The sequence below is a fragment of the Epinephelus lanceolatus genome, chromosome 9 (assembly GCF_041903045.1).
Source record: "Epinephelus lanceolatus isolate andai-2023 chromosome 9, ASM4190304v1, whole genome shotgun sequence".
Lineage (NCBI taxonomy): Eukaryota > Metazoa > Chordata > Actinopteri > Perciformes > Serranidae > Epinephelus > Epinephelus lanceolatus.
In genome coordinates, this window is record NC_135742.1 from 155610 (window position 1) to 177858 (window position 22249).

Sequence of the window (22249 nt, forward strand, 5' to 3'; positions counted from 1 at the left end):
CTGAGTGCGTTGACCCCCAGGTGAGGGAAACTCTGAGTGCGTTGACCCCCGAGGTGAGGGAAACTCTGAGTGCGTTGACCCCCAGCTGAGGGAAACTCTGGGTGCGTTGACCTCGAGGTGAGGGAAACTCTGGGTGCCTTGACCCCCAGGTGAGGGAAACTCTGACTGCATTGACCCCCAGCTGAGGGAAACTCTGAGTGCGTTGACCCCCAGCTGAGGGAAACTCTGGGTGCGTTGACCTCGAGGTGAGGGAAACTCTGGGTGCGTTGACCCCCAGGTGAGGGAAACTCTGACTGCATTGACCCCCAGGTGAGGGAAACTCTGACTGCGTTGACCCCGAGGTGAGAGAAACTCTGAGTGCGTTGACCCCCAGGTGAGGGAAACTCTGGGTGCATTGACCCCGAGGTGAGGGAAACTCTGAGTGCGTTGACCCCCGAGGTGAGGGAAACTCTGAGTGCGTTGACCCCCAGGTGAGGGAAACTCTGAGTGCGTTGACCCCCGAGGTGAGGGAAACTCTGAGTGCGTTGACCCCCACGTGAGGGAAACTCTGGGTGCGTTGACCCTGAGGTGAGGGAAACTCTGAGTGCGTTGACCCACAGGTGAGGGAAACTCTGGGTGCGTTGACCCCCAGGTGAGGGAAACTCTGGGTGCGTTGACCCTGAGGTGAGCAAAACTCTGGGTTTTCAATTCCAGACAGAGAGGTAAGTCAAACTCTGAGTCAATCACCATGGCAACTGTCTCTGTGAACCTAACCTGCTCGCTGGCAGGTTTTCTATAAGAAACCCTGAGTTCACCCTGTCTCCTCTGTACAGCCGAGCCGAGCTTTTTATATGATATTGATGATGGCGGATTGGTCATCGGGACGTTCGGGATGAATCCTGATGTGCCGGTCACCAAGTGGCCCGGTGAGACTAGTGAATGTCATGCTAGCTGCTAGGTGTCAGTGCTGCAGTGCGCATCCCTCCCTTGTTGTTTGTTTGCTGTGAGATGTTCAGAGAGAACGTCTTATGTTTTGATGCTTGAAGGAGGAGATAAGAGTGGCCTCCTCCTACAATACAAAAGAGGCTCTCATTTTTCTTGAAATCTGATTGGCTCAGCCGCAGCCATCAGTCATTACTCATGGCAGACCAGGCTAGTTTGACCGTTAGACAGAAACATGGATAAAGCCGGTAAAAAAAGAAAGGGTGGCGTGGAAAAAACTCGAATAAAAAACCTTAAATCTTTACAAGAAGAGGCAGCAAAGTGCTCCAAAATAACTGATCTGTTGGGCTGCGGCCTCGGTTGACGGGCTGAGGCTGCTGGTGTTGCTAAAGACGGAGATGGAGCTGGAGCTGACATTGCCATTACAGCAGGCGTATTAACGTTAGCTAACGTTCGTGAGTGTGTAATGAGCAAGTTTGGCTTTGGCAAATTGCATATTTCTTCTAGGTGTCCGTTTCAAGAGGCCAACTCGCCTCCTAGGTATTGTATTAGGTCATTATAATTTAAACCTGTACTAAAAGACAATATGTGCTTGCTTTTTAAGTCAAGTCAGAGTTCAGGATTAGACTCAGAGCTTGTTGAACCTGGAATACCCCTCGGCTGTGGTTCATCTGACAGTTGTTTGTGTTGTTGTGTTGCAGACGACGGTGGGCGGAGCATCTTTAGGACTGTTCCCACAGGACTGACTGAAATACATCACCTGGTAACCATGACGACAGAGAGCTAACCAGTTGGTATCCATGACGACCACCTGTTTGAAGAGGGTGGAGCAGAACTGAACGTGTGGATTAAAAATGTGGGCAGAGACTTTGAGATGTGACCTCCAGAGGAACTTCCTGTCCGTCTGACCATCAGTCTACCATGTCCCCTCTCCTCCCTCGTCTCCTCCCCCTCCTCCTCTTCCTCCTGCCGCCATTAACCCAGTGTCAGAACGTCGGTCAGTTTGATGTGTGTCGGTCTCTGCGTGGCTCAGAGGCGGGGCCAGGATGGGAGTTCTACGCCTGTCAGCCACCGCCCACCAATATGAAGGAAGTGATGCAGATCAGAGTCGACCCGCCTGGGATCACCTGTGGGAACCCACCTGAGAGGTTCTGCACACTGGTCAGTCCCCCCGAGAGACACTGTGTCTGTGAGACATGTGTCTGTGAGACATGTGTCTGTGAGACGTGTCTGTCCACTCTGTCTGTGAGACATGTGTCTGTGAGACATGTGTCTGTCCACTCTGTCTGTGAGACATGTGTCTGTGAGACATGTGTCTGTGAGACATGTGTCTGTCCACTCTGTCTGTGAGACATGTGAGACATGTGTCTGAGAGACGTGTCTGTCCACTCTGTCTGTGAGACATGTGTCTGTGAGACGTGTCTGTCCGCTCTGTCTGTGAGACATGTGTCTGTGAGACGTGTGTCTGTGAGAAGTGTCTGTCCACTCTGTCTGTGAGACGTGTCTGTGAGACGTGTCTGTCCACTCTGTCTGTGAGACGTGTCTGTGAGACGTGTCTGTCCACTCTGTCTGTGACACATGTGTCTGTGAGACGTGTGTCCACTCTGTCTGTGAGGTATGTGAGACATGTGTCTGTGAGACATGTCTGTCCACTCTGTCTGTGAGACATGTGTCTGTGAGACGTGTCTGTCCACTCTGTCTGTGAGACGTGTCTGTCCACTCTGTCTGTGAGACATGTGTCTGTGAGACGTGTCTGTCCACTCTGTCTGTGAGAAGTGTCTGTGAGACGTGTGTCTGTCCACTCTGTCTGTGAGACGTGTGTCTGTCCACTCTGTCTGTGAGACAAGTGTCTGTGAGACGTGTCTGTCCACTCTGTCTGTGAGAAGTGTCTGTGAGACGTGTTTGTCCACTCTATCTGTGAGACGTGTGTCTGTCCACTCTGTCTGTGAGACAGGTGTCTGTGAGACGTGTGTCTGTGAGATGTGTCTGTGAGACGTGTCTGTCCACTCTGTCTGTCAGACGTGTCAGTGAGACGTGTGTCTGTCCACTCTGTCTGTGAGACGTGTGTCTATCCACTCGGTCTGTGAGACATGTGTCTGTGAGACGTGTGTCTGTGAGACGTGTCTGTCCACTCTGTCTGTGAGACATGTGTCTGTCCACTCTGTCTGTGAGACATGTCTGTGAGACATGTGTCTCTCCACTCTGTCTGTGAGACATGTGTCTGTGAGACCTGTGTCTGTGAGACATGTGTTTAGTGTGTCTTTATGACGTGTGTCTTTATGAGACGTGTCTTTATGAGACGTGTCTCTGCAGTGTGTCTTTATAACACACGTGTCTCTGAGTGTCTTTATGAGACATGTCTCTGCAGTGTGTCTTTATGACACGTGTCTCTGAGTGTCTTTATGAGAAATGTCTCTGCAGTATGTCTTCATGACACGTGTCTTTGAGTGTGTCTTTATGTCACGTGTCTGTCCACTCTGTCTGTGAGACGTGTCTGTGAGACGTGTCTGTCCACTCTGTCTGTGAGACATGTGTCTGTGAGACATGTCTCTGTGAGACGTGTCTGTCCACTCTGACTGTGAGACGTGTCTGTGAGACGTGTCTGTCCACTCTGTCTGTGAGACATGTGTCTGTGAGACATGTCTGTCCACTCTGTCTGTGAGACATGTGTGTTTATGACACGTGTCTCTGAGTGTCTTTATGAGAAATGTCTCTGCAGTGTGTCTTTATGACACGTGTCTTTGAGTGTGTCTTTATGTCACGTGTCTGTCCACTCTGTCTGTGAGACGTGTCTGTGAGACGTGTCTGTCCACTCTGTCTGTGAGACATGTCTCTGTGAGATGTGTCTGTCCACTCTGACTGTGAGACATGTGTCTGTGAGATGTGTCTGTCCACTCTGTCTGTTAGACGTGTCTGTCCACTCTGTCTGTGAGACATGTGTCTGTGAGACATATCTGTCCACTCTGTCTGTGAGACGTGTCTGTGAGACATGTCTGTCCACTCTGTCTGTGAGACATGTGTCTGCGAGACATGTGTCTGTGAGACGTGTCTGTCAACTCTGACTGTGAGACATGTGTCTGTCCACTCTGTCTGTGAGACATGTGTCTGTGAGATGTGTGTCCACTCTGTCTGTGAGACATGTGAGATGTGTCTGTGAGACGTGTCTGTCCACTCTGTCTGTGAGACATGTGTCTGTGAGACGTGTGTCTGTGAGACGTGTCTGTCCACTCTGTCTGTGAGACATGTGTCTGTGAGACATGTCTGTCCACTCTGTCTGTGAGACATGTGTGTTTATGACACGTGTCTCTGAGTGTCTTTATGAGAAATGTCTCTGCAGTGTGTCTTTATGACACGTGTCTTTGAGTGTGTCTTTATGTCACGTGTCTGTCCACTCTGTCTGTGAGACGTGTCTGTGAGACGTGTCTGTCCACTCTGTCTGTGAGACATGTCTCTGTGAGACGTGTCTCTGTGAGATGTGTCTGTCCACTCTGACTGTGAGACATGTGTCTGTGAGATGTGTCTGTCCACTCTGTCTGTTAGACATGTCTGTCCACTCTGTCTGTGAGACATGTGTCTGTGAGACATATCTGTCCACTCTGTCTGTGAGACGTGTCTGTGAGACATGTCTGTCCACTCTGTCTGTGAGACATGTGTCTGAGAGACATGTGTCTGTGAGACGTGTCTGTCAACTCTGACTGTGAGACATGTGTCTGTCCACTCTGTCTGTGAGACATGTGTCTGTGAGATGTGTGTCCACTCTGTCTGTGAGACATGTGAGATGTGTCTGTGAGACGTGTCTGTCCACTCTGTCTGTGAGACATGTGTCTGTGAGACGTGTGTCTGTCCACTCTGTCTGTGAGACCTGTCTGTAAGACGTGTGTCTGTCCACTCTGTCTGTGAGACGTGTGTCTGTCCACTCTGTCTGTGAGACATGTGTCTGTGAGACGTGTGTCTGTGAGACGTGTGTCTGTCCACTCTGTCTGTGAGACATGTGTCTGTGAGACATGTGTCTGTGAGACGTGTGTCTGTCCACTCTGTCTGTGAGACATGTGTCTGTGAGACATGTGTCTGTGAGACGTGTGTCTGTGAGACGTGTCTGTCAACTCTGACAGTGAGACATGTGTCTGTCCACTCTCTCTGTGAGACATGTGTCTGTGAGATGTGTCTGTCCTCTCTGTCTGTGAGACATGTGTCTGTGAGACGTGTCTCTACAGTGTGTCTTTATGACATGTGTCTTTGAGTGTGTTTTTGTGTGTCTTTATGACGTGTCTTTGAGTGTGTTTTTGTGAGACGTGTCTTTATGAGACGTGTCTCTGCAGTGTATCTTTATGACACATGTGTCTCTGAGTGTGTCTTTATGAGACGTGTCTCTGAGTGTCTTTGTGAGACGTGTCTCTGCAGTGTGTCTTTATGTTACGTGTCTCTGCAGTGTGTCTTTATGACACGTGTCTCTGAGTGTCTTTATGACACATGTCTCTGTGGTGTGTCTTTATGACACGTGTCTCTGCAGTGTGTCTTTATGAGACGTGTCTCTGAGTGTCTTTATGACACCGGTCTCTGCAGCGTGTCTTCATGACACGTGTCTCTGCAGTGTGTCTTTATGACACGTCTCTTTGAGTGTGTCTTTATGAGACATGTCTGTGCAGTGTCTTTATGACACGTGTCTGTGCAGTTTGTCTTTATGACACGTGTCTTTGAGTGTGTCTTTATGTCACGTGTCTCTGAGTGTCTTTATGAGACTTGTCTGTGCAGTGTGTCTTTATGAGATGTGTCTCTGAGTGTCTTTATGACACGTGTCTCTGTAGTGTGTCTTTATGACACGTGTCTCTGCAGTGTGTCTTTATGAGACGTGTCTCTGAGTGTCTTTATTAGATGTGTCTCTGCAGTGTGTCTTTATGAGACGTGTCTCTGAGTGTCTTTATGACACGTGTCTCTGCAGTGTGTCTTCATGACACACATCTCTGTAGTGTGTCTTTATGACACGTGTCTCTGAGTGTGTCTTTGTGAGACGATGAGACATGTCTCTGAGTGTCTTTATGAGACGTGTCTCTGCAGTGTGTCTTTATGAGACATGTCTCTGAGTGTCTTTATGAGACATGTCTCTGAGTGTGTCTTTGTGAGATGATGAGACGTGTCTCTGAGTGTCTTTAAGAGACGTGTCTCTGCAGTGAGCTTTTATGAGACGTGTCTCTGAGTGTCTTTATGACGGGAACTGCCCATTGGTTCGACATCCCATTGTTCCAACCATATTAAAGCCATTGTTCCGAAGTCCGTTCCGAAATCATCATGATGCCCTGTGGTTAAGGTCTGGTTAGGTTTAGGCACAAAATCCACTTGGTTAGGGTCAGGAAAAGATCATGGTGTGGGTTAAAATGAAAAAGAAAGTGACAAACACATAAGCCGTGAGCCTGCTCCACCTCAAGCCGGTCGCGGCACACCATACGCCCGCCGCGAGGCGTTCAGCACCACGGACAGTCGGACTAATGGGATGTCGAACCAATGACATGGACCCCTTTATGACACGTGTCTCTGCAGTGTGTCTTTATGAGACGTGTCTCTGCAGTGTGTCTCTATGAGACGTGTCTCTGAGTGTGTCTTTATGACACGTGTCTCTGCAGTGTGTCTTTATGACACGTGTCTCTGAGTGTCTTTATGAGACGTGTCTCTGCAGTGTGTCTTTATGACACGTGTCTCTGAGTGTCTTTATGAGACGTGTCTCTGCAGTGTGTCTTTATGAGACATGTCTCTGCAGTGTGTCTCTATGAGGCGTGTCTTTGCAGTGTGTCTCTATGAGACGTGTCTTTGCAGTGTGTCTTTTTGAGATGTGTCTCTGCAGTGTGTCTCTATGAGACGTGTCTCTGCAGTGTGTCTCTATGAGACATGTCTTTGCAGTGTGTCTTTTTGAGATGTGTCTCTGCAGTGTGTCTCTATGAGGCGTGTCTTTGCAGTGTGTCTCTATGAGACATGTCTTTGCAGTGTGTCTTTTTGAGATGTGTCTCTGTAGTGTGTCTTTATGAGACGTGTCTTTGCAGTGTGTCTCTATGAGACGTGTCTCTGCAGTGTGTCTTTATGAGATGTGTCTCAGATTTTAAATGTCAGCTGCGTTTTTCTGTCCTTTAATAATCGGAGCAAACATCTCAGAGGTCAAAGAGTCCACCTGCAGCAGAGAAGAGACGGACATGTTCACATTATGAGACTGTCGTCCTCCTGAATTAGAAGTGTCCCATTAACAGTATGATAATGTCCTCTGTAAACAGAGACACTCCTGTCAATCATGTCCTGACCTCTTAGCATCCTCTGGTGTCCTCGCAGGGGGTCCTGAGGCGCAGCTTCACTGTCCTGCTGTCTGTCTAATTGTTCCTGAGGGACGCTGAAGACACGTCTGAATTATTGATATGTGACAAATCCATTCTTAATAATTGATCAGGTTCAAGTTCCCCCCAAAAAAACACACATCAGACACAAGTGAAGAGATGCTGATCGATCAGAAGACATGATCAATACACACATACATATATGGTCAATAATCAGACCTGAGGTCAGTCTGGTTCAGTGTGACAGTTGGCAGCTAAAAGGTTTAACCTCTGACACACTGATCAGATCAACACCAGGCTTAAAACAACACACACACACACACACACACACACTGTAACACAGACACACACACACACACACACACACACACACACACACTGTAACACAGACACACATACACACAAAATGTAAAACACACACACACAATGTAAAACACACACACACACAATGTAAAACACACACACACACATATAGGTCACAGCGAAACGAAACTTATGTTCTTTATTAAATCCAGATTGTTACCTTCAGATCTGTGTGAGAGCTGTGTGAGTAGAACACAGTCAGTAGAACACAGTCAGTAAAATACAATCAGGAGAACAGTCAGTAGAACACAATCAGGAGAGCACAGTCAGGAGAACACAGTCAATAGAACACAATCAGGAGAACACAGTCAGTAGAACACAGTCAGGAGAGCACAGTCAGGAGAACACAGTCAGTAGAACACAATCAGGAGAACACAGTCAGTAGAACACAGTCAGTAAAACACAATCAGTAGAACATAGTCAGGAGAACACAGTCAGTAGAACACAATCAGGAGAGCACAGTCAAGAGAACACAGTCAGTAGAACACAGTCAGTAAAATACAATCAGTAGAACACAGTCAGTAAAACACAATCAGGAGAACACAGTCAGGAGAACACAGTCAGTAGAACACAGCCAGGAGAGCACAGTCAGGAGAGCACAGTCAAGAGAACACAGTCAGTAGAACACAATCAGGAGAACATAGTCAGGAGAGCACAGTCAGGAGAACACAGTCAGTAAAACACAATCAGTAGAACACAGTCAGGAGAACACAGTCAGTAGAACACAGTCAGTAGAACACAGTCAGTAAAATACAATCAGTAGAACACAGTCAGTAAAACACAATCAGTAGAACACAGTCAGGAGAGCACAGTCAAGAGAACACAGTCAGTAGAACACAGTCAGTAAAATACAATCAGTAGAACACAGTCAGTAAAACACAATCAGGAGAACACAGTCAGGAGAACACAGTCAGTAGAACACAGTCAGGAGAGCACAGTCAGGAGAACACAGTCAGTAGAACACAGTCAGGAGAGCACAGTCAAGAGAACACAGACAGTAGAACACAGTCAGTAAAATACAATCAGTAGAACACAGTCAGTAAAACACAATCAGGAGAACACAGTCAGTAGAACACAGGCAGTAAAATACAATCAGTAGAACACAGTCAGGAGAGCACAGTCAGGAGAACACAGTCAGTAAAACACAGTCAGTAGAACACAGTCAGTAAAACACAGTCAGGAGAGCACAGTCAGGAGAACACAGTCAGTAGAACACAGTCAGGAGAACACAATCAGGAGAACACAGTCAGTAAAACACAGTCAGTAGAACACAGTCAGGAGAGCACAGTAAAACACAGTCAGGAGAACACAGTCAGTAAAACACAATCAGGAGAACACAGTCAGGAGAGCACAGTCAGTAGAACACCATCAGGAGAACACAGTCAGTAGAACACAGTCAGTAGAACACAGTCAGGAGAACACAGTCAGTAAAACACAATCAGGAGAACACAGTCAGGAGAACACAGTCAGTAGAACACAGTCAGTAGAACACAGTCAGGAGAGCACAGTCAGGAGAGCACAATCCGGAGAACACAGTCAGGAGAACACAATCAGTAGAACGCAGTCAGGAGAACACAGTCAGTAAAACACAATCAGGAGAACACAGTCAGGAGAGCACAGTCAGTAGAACACAGTCAGGAGAACACAGTCAGGAGAGCACAGTCAGTAGAACATAATCAGGAGAACACAGTCAGGAGAGCACAGTCAGTAGTACACAGTCAGTAGAACCCAACAGACTGAGCTGAGTTTTACTGTTAGATATCTGAAGGTTCTAACTGAGGTACTCTGTTGTGAGTTGCTCTCAGCCAGGTTCCTCCTGACATCCTCTCTTCAGGATGAAACATGTAGTCAATGTTCTTTGTTAATGGGACTTTTTGTCACGTGTCCACAGTCAGAACTGAACTGGGACAAAAAGTGTCTAGGTTCTCTGCACCTGCAGAACGTTCTAAAACTTCATCAAATGGTGACTCTGTTTCCTGTTCCGGTCCTGGGGAACTGGTATAACTCTGACTGGCTCCTGTTCTCAGGTGGTCCTGTATAACTCTGACACTGTTTCCTGTTCTCATGAGAACCCGTATAACTCTGACAGTTTCCTGTTCTCAGGAGAACTGGTATAACTCTGACTGTTTCCTGTTCTCAAGAGAACCTGTATAACTCTGACTGTTTCCTGTTCTCGGGAGAACTGTTAGAACTCTTTTTCCTGTTCTCAGGAGAACCCTTATAACTCTGAGTGCTTCCTGTTCTCAGGTAAATCTGTATAACTCTGACTCTTTCCTGTTCTCAGGAGAACTGTTAGAACTCTTTTTCCTGTTCTCAGGAGAACCCTTATAACTCTGAGTGTTTCCTGTTCTCAGGAAAATCTGTATAACTCTGAGTGTTTCCTGTTCTCAGGAGAACTGGTATAACTCTGACTGTTTCCTGTTCTCAGGAGAACTGGTATAACTCTGACTGTTTCCTGTTCTCAGGAGAACCGGTATAACTCTGTCATTGTTTCCTATTCCCAGGAGAACCCTTATAACTCTGACTGTTTTCTGTTCTCAGGAGAACTGGTATAACTCTGACTGTTTCCTGTTCTCAGGAGAACTGGTATAACTCTTTTTCCTGTTCTCAGGAGAACCCTTATAACTCTGACTGTTTACTGTTCTCAAGAGAACCGGTATAACTCTGACTCTTTCCTGTTCTCAGGAGAACCCGTACCTGTGCAGCGATGAGTGCGATGCGTCCAGTCCCGACCTGTCTCATCCTCCTCAGCTGATGGGCGACAGGGAAAGGGGTGGGCTCATCACCTATTGGCAAACAGTCACATGGTCCAGGTATCCTGAGCCCCTATTGGCCAACATCACTCTGTCCTGGAACAAGAGTCTGGAGGTGGTCGATGACATCATTATCACCTTTGAGTATGGTCGACCAACCAGCATGGTGCTGGAGAAATCTCTGGACAAAGGTGATTGGTCCGTTGGGGGTGGGGTGGGGGGGGGGGGTGGGGGGATCGATGAGATTGATCAGTGGTATGTGTCATGGTTAAGTTTACCGTAAAACTTCTAATAAACACCCAGTCTCTTTTACCAGCCCAGTGACAAATAAAGGCCTGTCTCTATTAGAGGCCTGGTCTCTTACCATCACTTTATTTTTAGAGAAGTTCTCTGGACGTATAAAACCGGATGGTTGACGACCCACCTGAGCTAACGTTAGATAGCTGTTTAGATCGCACATATGGATATAAATGTTTAAACTTTTTGTCAGTGCGGAGACGCTACACATCGTTAGCTCGGTTCATTTTACTGAAACCATGAGAACCAGAGAAGATCGTGATTCACTCAGATTAACTGACATGATGACAGAACAGGTGGTGACTCTACGTTTCCTCTGTGACTGACGTAAAGTCTGATTATGTGTCTGTGACCTGAAACGAGTGTCGGAACATAACACATATTTGATCTGTTATTAAAAACCTGATTTTTATAAAAGTGAAACTATACTGGTTCAAATAAACTGGTTATATTTCCTGATCTTTGCTGAACAACAGTTTGTGTTAAAGAAATTAAAGGCCTGTCTCTAATACCTCAAACACAGCTGTAAGACCTAATATACAGTGGTGTGAAAAAGATGTTTGACCCCTTCCTGATTTCTTACTTTTTTGCATGTTTTCCACACTTAAATGTTTCAGATCATCAAACAAATTTAAACATTAGTCAAAGATAACACAAGTAAATACAAAATGCAGTTTTTAAATGAAGGGTTTTATTAATGAGGAAGAAAAAAATCCAAAGCTACATGGCCCTGTGGGGAAATGTGTTTGCCCCCAGCTCCCGTTAAAACATAACTGTGGTTGATCACACCTAAGTTCAATTTCTGTCGCCACACCCAGGCCTGATTACTGCAAACCTGTTCCCAATCTAGAAATCACTTAAATAGGACCTACCTGACAAAGTGAAGTAGACCAAAAGATCCTCAAAAGCTACAGACATCATGCCGAAATCCAAAGAAATTCAGGAACAAATGAGAAAAAAAGTAATTGAAATATATTAGTCTGGAAAAGGTTATAAAGCCATTTCTAAAGCTTTGGGACTCCAGTGAACCACAGTGAGAGCCATTATCCACAAATGGCGAAAACACGGAACAGTGGTGAACTTTCCCAGGAGTGGCTGGCCGACCAAAATTACCCCAAGAGTGCAGCGACGACTCATCCAAGAGGTGACAAAAGACCCCACAACAACATCTAAAGAACTGCAGGCATCACTTGCCTCAGTTAAGGTCAGTGTTTATGAGTTCATGACTCCACCATAAGAAAGAGACTGGGCAAAAATGGCCTGCATGGCAGAGTTCCAAGACGAAAACCACTGCTAAGCAAAATGAACGTTAAGGTTCGTCTTATTTTTGCCAGAAAACATCTTGATGATCCCCAAGACTTTTGGGAAAATATTCTGTGGACTGACGAGACAAAAGTTGAACTTTTTGGAAGGTCTGTGTCCCATTACATCTGGCGTAAAAGTAACACCGCATTTCAGAAAAAGCACTGAGACAGCACTAGTTAAAATTACAAATGACCTTCTGATTGCTTCAGACAAAGGACTTGTCTCTCTACTTGTTTTATTAGATCTTAGTGCGGCGTTTGTCACAATTGACCATCACATTCTGCTACAGAGACTGGATCACTTAATTGGCCTAAAAGGTTCTGCACTAAGCTGGTTTAAATCTTATTTATCTGATCGTTTTCAGTTTGTTCACATTCATAATGAATCATCCTTACGTACCAAAGTTTGTTTTGGAGTTCCGCAAGGTTCTGTGCTCGGACCAATCCTATTTACTCTATATATGCTTCCTTTAGGTAACATCATTAGAAATCATTCTATAAATTTCCATTGTTATGCGGATGATACTCAGTTGTATTTATCGATGAAGCCAGAAGAAAGTAATCAATTAACTAAACTCCATAACTGCCTTAAAGACATAAAAACCTGGATGAGCACCAATTTCCTGATGTTAAATTCAGACAGAACTGAAGTTATTGTTCTTGGCCCCAAACAACTCAGAGACTCTTTATCTGATGACAGTTTCTCTGGATGGCATTGCTCTGGCCTCTAACACTACCGTAAGAAACCTCGGAGTAACATTTGATCAAGATTTGTCTTTTAATTCTCATTTAAAACAAACCTCACGGACTGCATTTTTTCATCTGCGTAATATTGCGAAAATTAAGCCTATCCTGACCCGAAAAGATGCAGAAAAATTGGTCCATGCTTTTGTTACCTCTAGGCTGGATTACTGTAACTCTCTATTATCAGGTAGCTCTAGTAAGTCCTTAAAAACTCTCCAGCTAATTCAGAATGCAGCAGCACATGTACTAACAGGAACTAAGAAACGAGATCATATGTCTCCTGTTTTAGCTTCTCTGCACTGGCTCCCTGTAAAATCCAGAATTGAATTTAAAATCCTACTGTTAACTTATAAAGCTCTAAATGGTCAAGCTCCATCATATCTTAGAGAGCTCATAGTGCCATATTATCCCACCAGAACACTGCGCTCTGAGAACGCAGGGTTACTCGTGGTCCCTAAAGTCTCCAAAAGCAGATCAGGAGCCAGAGCCTTCAGCTATCAGGCTCCTCTCCTGTGGAATCATCTTCCTGTTACGGTCCGGCAGGCAGACACCGTCTCCACATTTAAGACTAGACTTAAGACTTTCCTCTTTGATAAAGCTTATAGTTAGGGCTGGCTCAGGCTTGCCCTGTACCAGCCCTTAGTTAGGCTGACTTAGGCCTAGTCTGCCGGGGGACCCCCCCCCTATAATACACCGGGCACCTTCTCTCCTTCTCTCTCTCTCTCTCTCTCGCTCTCTCTCTCTCTTGTATTCTATTACTGCATCTTGCTAACTCGGCCATTCTGGATGTCACTAACTCGGCTTCTTCTCCAGAGCCTTTGTGCTCCACTGTCTCTCAGATTAACTCATATCGCAGCGGTGCCTGGACAGTGTGACGTGTGTGGTTGTGCTGCTGCCGTGGTCCTGCCAGATGCCTCCTGCTGCTGCTGCCATCATTAGTCATTAGTCATACTTCTACTATTATACGCATATGATTATTGTCACACATGTATACTGTCAGATATTAATACATTATTATTATTAATTATAATATTATTACTTTCATTAATGTTGTTGTAAGCTACTGTCATTACCATCTGTCCTGCATCTCTCTCTGTCTCTCTCTCTGTCTCTGTCTCTCTCTCTCTGTCTCATTGTGTCATACGGATTACTGTTAATTTATTATGCTGATCTGTGACGTGTGTGGTTGTGCTGCTGCCGTGGTCCTGCCAGATGCCTCCTGCTGCTGCTGCTATCATTAGTCATTAGTCATACTTCTACTGTTATTATACACATATGACTATCGTCACACATGTATACTGCCAGATATTAATACATACTTTCAACATATTGTACCACAGTAGCCAGAACTATAACTATAATATTATTACTTTCAATAATGTTGTTGTAACCTACTGTCATTACCTGCATCTCCCTCTCTGTCTCTCTCTCTGTCTCATTGTGTCATATGGATTACTGTTAATTTATCATGTTGATCTGTTCTGTATGACATCTATTGCACGTCTGTCCGTCCTGGAAGAGGGATCCCTCCTCAGTTGCTCTTCCTGAGGTTTCTACTGTTTTTTCCACGTTAAAGGGTTTTTTGGGGAGTTTTTCCTGATCAGCTGTGAGGGTCCTAAGGACAGAGGGATGTCGTATGCTGTAAAGCCCTGTGAGGCAAACTGTGATTTGTGATGTTGGGCTTTATAAATAAAATTGATTGATTGATTGATTGAATACAGGCCTGTATCAATTAAAGGCCTGTCTCTAATACAGGTCTGTTAAGTTCAGTGATTTAAGCTAATAATAGCCCAGGGCTACTATTAGAAGTTTTAGGGTATTTGTGTAGTCTGAAGGTTTTTACAGAGAAACAGCAGAGGGGTGGAGGGCCCAGTGAGGAACCGTGAGGGACGCCACATCCTGTTGTTTGTAGTCATGCTAACGAAACTTAGCATCAAACTTAGAGATGTTTTTGTGCTGTTTATCGAAGTCAGTCAAAGAGCACAGAACGTCAGACTGTACCAACGTTGTCATGAAGCAGTGACATGTGACCTGTTAGTTCAGAGGCTTGAACCGCCACCATGTCGCTGTAGTAACGACAGGTGACAGTGTTGCCTAGTAACAGATGTCCTGACAGCAGCTGCTCTATGTGTTCCAGGTGTGACGTGGCAGCCGTATCAGTACTACGCCGACGACTGTCTCGAGACCTTCGGCATGTCTCCTAAACGAGTCTCTGACTTGGCACCGAGTAACCTGACCCGGGTCATCTGTACGGAGCAGTACTCCGGCTGGGTCGGCGCCAAGGTGGGTACCTGGATTGATACTGGTTAAATCAGGAGGAGTGTACACAGGTGTAAATCTACTTCCTGTTATAGAAACTGACCAATGATTAGAAAGTGGGAAATAAACGTGATCAACAGGAGAGCAGCATTTTACTTGTGAGTGTTCGACCAATAGGAGTGCAGCATGTTACCTGTGAGTGTTCGACCAATAGGAGAGCAGCATGTTACCTTTGAGTGTTCGACCAATAGGAGAGCAGCATGTTACCAGTGAATGTTCGACTACTAGAAGAGCAGCATGTTACCTTTGAGTGTTCGACCAATAGGAGAGCAGCATGTTACTTGTGAGTGTTCGACCAATAGGAGGAGAAGGTTGTGATGTTCGAAGTACGCGCTCGGTTCGGGGTGTTCGCTGGTCCGAAGCTGATCAACATGGACGCCCTCTACACCCGGATGGAGACCATGAAGGGTCTGAGAGACTTCTTCACCTTCACCAACCTCCGCCTGCGACTGCTCCGCCCAGCGCTGGGCGGGACTTATGTCCAGAGAGACAACTTACTGAAGTACTTCTACGCCATCTCCAACATCGACATACCTGCCAGGTAACTACACCAACCAATCAGCTACACCCAACAACTAGCTACACCCAACAACAATCAGCTACACACAACAACCTGCTGAAGTACTTCTTTGCCATGTCTAACATCAGTGTACCTGCCTGGTAACTACAACCAACTTTCAGCTACACCCAAATACCAGCTACAGCCATCAACAACCAGCTACACCTAACAAACCACCTACACCCAACAGCCAGCTACACCCAAATACAAGCTACACCCAACAACATGCTAAAATATCCATCTCCAACATCAATGTACCTGCTAGGTAACTACATCCACCACCAGCCAGCTACACCCATCACCCAGCTTCACCCACCTGTGTGTCCTGTGTGTCCTGCAGATGTAGGTGTAACCTCCACGCGTCTCAGTGTGTGTTACGTGACGCAACACTGCAGTGTGACTGCGACCACAACACAAGTGGACAGGACTGTGAGCGCTGCCGTCAGGGCTTCAGGTCACGCACCTGGAGACCGGCGTCGTACCTGCCACTGCCCAAAGGCACTGCCAACACCTGTATGTACCTGAACACACCACAGCCACTCAGACAACAGTGGGCAGAGCTTGAGAATCACTCAGTAACCTGTCATGTCTTTTTCAGGTGAAGCAACAGAAACATCAACCAGTGAGTATCACTGTACACCTGTCATCTCATTTCATCTCACCAGTGTCTCCATAATGTGGTCAGTGTTGCAACATGGGATGTTTTACGATGTCACCTCAGATATTATTCTGTCAACATCCACCTGTTGCCTGCTGACGTGATGTTTGTCACTATGACAGGAAATACAAAATAAATAAATACTTTTCAGAAAAGACACAAACACTGAACTCAGCATGGTTTAAATGTTCAAAACACAACGTCAGGAGGAGCTCGTTATTTAGTTAGTTAGTTTGTTTGTTTGTTATTTATTTCATTAATTATTTAATTCATTAATTTTAATTCATTAGTCAGTCAGTCAGTTAGTTCATCAGGATTATTCTGATGAGGATCAGATTAGAGTTTTTGTTTTTGACTCCGATCAGAGGGTTAAAAACCAAACAGGACAAAGTTTTAACACAGAACGTGATCATAAATCCATAAAGATAAGAACTCAGAACAACAAGAGAATAACTTTAATATGAATGTTTTGTATAAAATATAAATATTATTATATGGCTGTTCATGAGGTTTAAATCTGGGTCAGGTGTTAAAGTTAAAATAGAATATATATATATATACATATATATATATATATATATATATATATATATATATATATACATATATATATATATTATATATATATGTGCATATAACTTTATTTCAGTGTTTCCAGGCTCCACAGGTGGGAACACCAGAGTTCACAAAAAGCTGACTTGCACTGTGCCATCTTGGGACACAAAGGAGGAGTCTCATGGCATCATTGTAGGCTACAGTGAGTCTCCACAGGCTGCTGTTCTTATATTGCCACCACAGATGTGCTGTGTACATAGGAGTACAGTAGGATCTGAATAAAAAACATTTAACACTAGGTGAGCACATAATAAACTTTCGCAGCAACAATAAAATGAACATCAGGACTGATTGGTCATATGACATCATCGTGTGCTCTGATTGGTCGGATGAGTGGGTCAGTAAAACATCAGAGTGCATGCTGGGAGTCTAAGCGTTAATCTGAGGAGTTAACACATGCTGACAGATGGTGTGTGTGTTTAATCTGTGTTAGTCTGTGTTAACCTGTAAGTCAGTGACAAGCACGTTCCACCATTCTCACAACAGATTGCTTCTCTAACATACAGCGCACACACATGTCCACATGATGCAACAGTGATCTCAGTCGTCATAGAACAAACTGACTGCTGATTGAATTCACACAACTCTGGTCTCAAAGTGTCTCAGAAGAACTTTGATATTTGGTGACAGTTCAACCGAGTTTCTGTGAAAACAGTGAGAACGCTGACCAACAACAGTAGTTTGTGGATTTGGTTACAGGAACATTAGAACCCAGTAGAACTCTCTGCAGAACAGAACCATAAGGTTAGACTGTTGTCTGACACGTGATTGGCTTATTGGGTTTGGGCAGCTCTGACCTGGTGAGGTGACGGCAGCAGCAGACTCCTCGACAGATGACATCAGAACTTTTCATCTGGTATCATCATGATGTTTCTGTAACGACAGAGTAGACTCATAAAACTAGGGAAAAATGCCAGCACTCACAAATGTACCAAAAGTACATTTGTGAGTGCTGGCATTTTTCCCTTTTTTACTGTTTCTGGCCGTGCACCTTTCGAAGGGATTTATTTTGAGAGTGCTTGCTTCTTTCCTACGTGATTTTAGACTCATAAAACTGACACACCACCAGGACCTCCACTAGAACCTCCACCAGAACCTCCACCAGTGTCCCAGTGGATGGAGGCTGTGGGTCGTCTGAGGTTAAACTGAGCGGGTGAAGAATCAGTGAAGCGTGCAGTGCCGTGATTCCACTACTGACCTCACTCCGCCTACATCCAGTTCTACGACTGTCTTTATGTACGAGTTGACTCCGGACGCATCAAGCCCTCCGACTGTCACAGATACACCCAGTACTTCTACTACTACTACTGACACATGGAGTACTACTACTCCCAGTGTCAGTACCATCATGAGGGATACTAGTTCTACAACTTACCCCCTCACTACAAGTGATCCTGGTGACTTTCCAGGCATAGACTCTACCACAGTGGTTGACGCTGGCACTACAGTTTTAAATACCATCAATAGTTCTGTCAGTACTGCAGGTTCTGATACTTTCCCAGACTTTAGCAGTTCAACAGAACCTGCAATGGATGGAGCTCCACCCAGCAGTCCAGCTCTGGATTCTGGAGACAAACCAACTCCCACAGTATCCGACACCACCACTCCCAGTACCACTGTTAGCACCACCAGTCCCACCAGTTACTCCACCACCAACAGCCCCCCTGACCCCGGTCGCAGTACTGACTCTGAGGTGTCTATTTCCAACCCAGTGACTTTGCCCTTTGACTCCACCTCCTCACCAAACATCACAGACTTCACCCTCTCTGGGACTGGTACTACCAGCCTGCTCACCAGTACTACCCTACCCGCTGATGGGACTACAATGTCAACCGAAGCACCAACAACAACCATCCAAGAAATGATGAGGGACTTTTAATTTTAAACAGAAACAGGAAGTGTTGAGTGTGAGAATGATAAATGGTGTGGTGTGTTTGAGATGCAGCTGGTAGCCTCTGCAGCTGTGCTGAGTAAAGGCCCAGACACTATCCGTGAGTTTGATTCCTTTATATCCTCCATTTTGAAGAAAGAACATTCTTTGCTAGCTTGATGCTAATGGCAGTACTCAGCGGGTTGATAAAGTGCCTCTGCTGTTTCCTCTTTACTCTGTGTGCTGACGTCCCTACAGGAAATATCTAAAAGGCTGGGCTGTTGTTGTCCTACAGTTTCCACGGCAACAGATAGCTCTGTGTGATGCGTCCCAGACGTGGCGTCGGTTGTTGTCTACTATGACACACTACACCAGATGAAACCATGTATTATCACGTACAACACTCGTTGTCGTTCACAATCCGAGCTGACACCGTACGTCGCTGCGTCGGGCTGTAATCAGGCTGGTATTTAGTGTGAGCCAACATTAAACAATCTGTAAACAATCCGGCAAACACTTTATCATCATCACATGTAGTTTAACCTAGAGTCTGCTGCTGACCCAAGGTTCTGTTGGGTTCTTCGGTTCTTCTGGTTCTTGTTTCAGTGAAATGGTTGATGTTCTGCAGAGGGTTCAGTCAGTATCTGATCTGAGAACAGATTCACTAAGAAACCTAACTCTTCTTCTCTGACAGCGGCTGGTGACTCTAACTCAGCAGCATCTGATAGACCCTCTGCCTCATCAGATGGAGTGACTGACACTACGACCACTGATAGAACTATAACTATTGACACAACTATAACCAACACTAGTACCACTGATGGCACTAACCCTACTGACAGTTTGACTGCTGCTGATACTGTAACTGATTACACCCCCTCTACTGGCAGTACTGTTACTACTTCCACTACTGACCTCACTCCGCCTACATCCAGTTCTACGACTGTATTTATGTACGAGTTGACTCCGGACGCATCAAGCCCTCCGACTGTCACAGATACACCCAGTACTTCTACTACTACTACTGACACATGGAGTACTACTACTCCCAGTGTCAGCACCATCATGACGGATACTAGTTCTACAACTTACCCCCTCACTACAAGTGATCCTGGTGACTTTCCAGGCATAGACTCTACCACAGTGGTTGACGCTGGTACTACAGTTTTAAGTACCATCAATAGTTCTGTCAGTACTGCAGGTTCTGATACTTTCCCAGACTTTAGCAGTTCAACAGAACCTGCAGTGGATGGAGCTCCATCCAGCAGTCCAGCTCTGGATTCTGGAGACGAACCAGCTCCCACAGTACCCAACACCACCACTCCCAGTACCACTGTTAGCACCACCAGTCCCACCAGTTACTCCACCACCAACAGCCCCACTGACCCCGGTCGCAGTACTGACTCTGAGGTGTCTATTTCCGACACAGTGACTTTGCCCTTTGACTCCACCTCTTCACCAAACATCACAGACTTCACCCTCTCTGGGACTGGTACTACCAGCCTGCTCACCAGTACTACTCTACCCGCTGATGGGACTACAAAGTCAACCGGCGCACCAACAAAAACCATCCAAGAAATAACCCCAGCCAGTGATGGGGCTTCACCTGGGGAAACTCCACCCAGTCAGGCTGGAGATGCTCCATCCGCAGCAGGAACTGACACAACTTCTCCTAATGTTCCTCCAGACACTTCAATCAATGTACCACCTCCCGATGGAACCTTTCCAGATGTAGCTCTTCCTGATGCACCTCCAGTGCCACCTCCTGGTGTACCGCCACCTGATGAAGCTCCTGATGTACTTCCTTCAGAGGCACCCTCCTCTAGGACTCCAGACATTCTGATAGATACGCCTCCTCCTGATGTACCTTCTCTTGATGTACCTCCTCTTGACATATCTTCTCCTGATGTACCTCCTCCTGAAGTACCTCTACCTGATGTACCTCCTCCAGAGGAACCTCCTCCTGATGTATCTCCTGATGTACCTTCCCCTGATGTACCTCCTCCAGACGTATCTCCGCCTGATGTACCTCCTCGAGAAGTACCCCCTCCTGATGTATCACCACCTGAAGTACCTTCCCCAGAGGTTTTGCCTCCTGTAGTACCTGCTCCAGAGGCATTGCCTCCTGATGCACCTCTTCCTGAAGTACCTTCCCCAAAGGTTTTGCCTCTTGATGTACCTCCTCCTGAAGTGCCCGCTCCAGAGGTATCTTCTCCTGATGCTCCTGAAGAGTCCTTGTTGCCTTCTTCTGAAGGAGGAAGTGATGCTGCTCCAGACAAAATCGTCACCACCTCAGATCGATCTGACCCTAGTGGTGATTTGGCCCCTGTCGACTTCACCTTCCCTTTTCCAGATGATCCAGATTCAGCTGACTCTGGACCAGGTTCTGAACCAGATTCTGGACCAGTGCCTGTTGGTGATCCTGGGAAAACTCCAGATGATTCCCGTGGATTGGAGGATGTTCCTGGATCAAATAAAATAGATTCTGGACTGGATTCTATCTCAGCAGGGTCAGATACAGAGGAAACAGGAAAAGGTGGAACAGAATCAACCGGACCAGATTTCCTTGGTCCTGGTCCAGAGTCTAGACCAGAGTCTCCTCAGGCAGTAGACAAACCAGGAGTAGATTCTTCTGCAGGTCAGATGGAAGTGAAGTCTTCTGGGGAGGATTCAGCTGCTGGTGGACCAGAAGGAGGGTCAGAGGAAAACAAAGAGTCTAAACCAGAGACAACAGAAGGGCAAAGAGAGGAGAAAGGTACCAAGGCTCTGATTGGTCAGATTAGAGCACAGTGAACAACATACCTGAAATTATCATTTAATCATTTAGAGATTGTTTCTAATTTACTTTTACATCTGGGCTGAGTTTGAGCTTCAGTCTTGATCTTAGAACAATTCAAAAAATGAGAAAATGAAATCTAGCTGTAGTCCAGATCAAGTCAAGATGTAATCCAGCTGTAGTCCAGATCAAGTCCAGCTGTAGTCCACACGTAGTCCAGATTTAGTCCAGATGAAATCCAGCTGTAGTCCAGCTGTAGTCCAGACATAGTCCAGATGTAGTCCAGATTTAATCCAGATGTAGTCCAGCTGTAGTCTGGATGAATTCCAGCTGTAGTCCAGATGAAGCCCAGCTCTTGTCCAGCTGTAGTCCAGCTGTAGTCCAGACATAGTCCAGATGTAGTCCAGATTTAATCCAGATGTAGTCCAGCTGTAGTCCAGATCAAGTCCAGATCAAGTCCAGCTGTAGTCCAGCTGTAGTCTAGACATAGTCCAGATGTAGTCCAGATGTAGTCCAGCTGCAGTCCTGATGAAACCCAGCTGTAGTCCAGATGAAGTCGAGATGTAGTCCAGCTGTAGTCCAGACGTAGTTCAGATGAAGACCAGCTCTCGTCCAGATGAAGTCCTGATCAAATCCAGCTGTAGTCCAGATGAAGTCGAGATGTAGTCCAGACATAGTCCAGATGAAATCCGGCTGTAGTCCTGATGAAATCCAGCTGTAGTCCAGATTAAGTTGAGATGTAGTCCAGACATAGTC

At 45.9% G+C, this 22249-nt stretch overlaps 1 protein-coding gene across 2 annotated transcripts in view; it reads left to right on the top strand.

Moving 5' to 3' along the window:
- The window catches only part of ntng2a (netrin g2a), a 35244-nt gene that overhangs the window by 9413 nt on the left and 3582 nt on the right, over positions 1-22249 (top strand). Inside the window, exons 2-8 of one of the 2 annotated variants that reach the window (XM_078171102.1) lie at positions 1623-2082; positions 10284-10542; positions 14834-14979; positions 15318-15556; positions 15915-16087; positions 16173-16196; positions 19412-21472. In XM_078171102.1, coding sequence (XP_078027228.1) covers positions 1843-2082; positions 10284-10542; positions 14834-14979; positions 15318-15556; positions 15915-16087; positions 16173-16196; positions 19412-21472 — 3142 coding nt within the window. In that variant the 5' untranslated portion in view covers positions 1623-1842. The remainder of the gene's footprint in view (positions 1-1622; positions 2083-10283; positions 10543-14833; positions 14980-15317; positions 15557-15914; positions 16088-16172; positions 16197-19411; positions 21473-22249) is intronic. The other variant, XM_078171103.1, reaches the window with a different exon arrangement.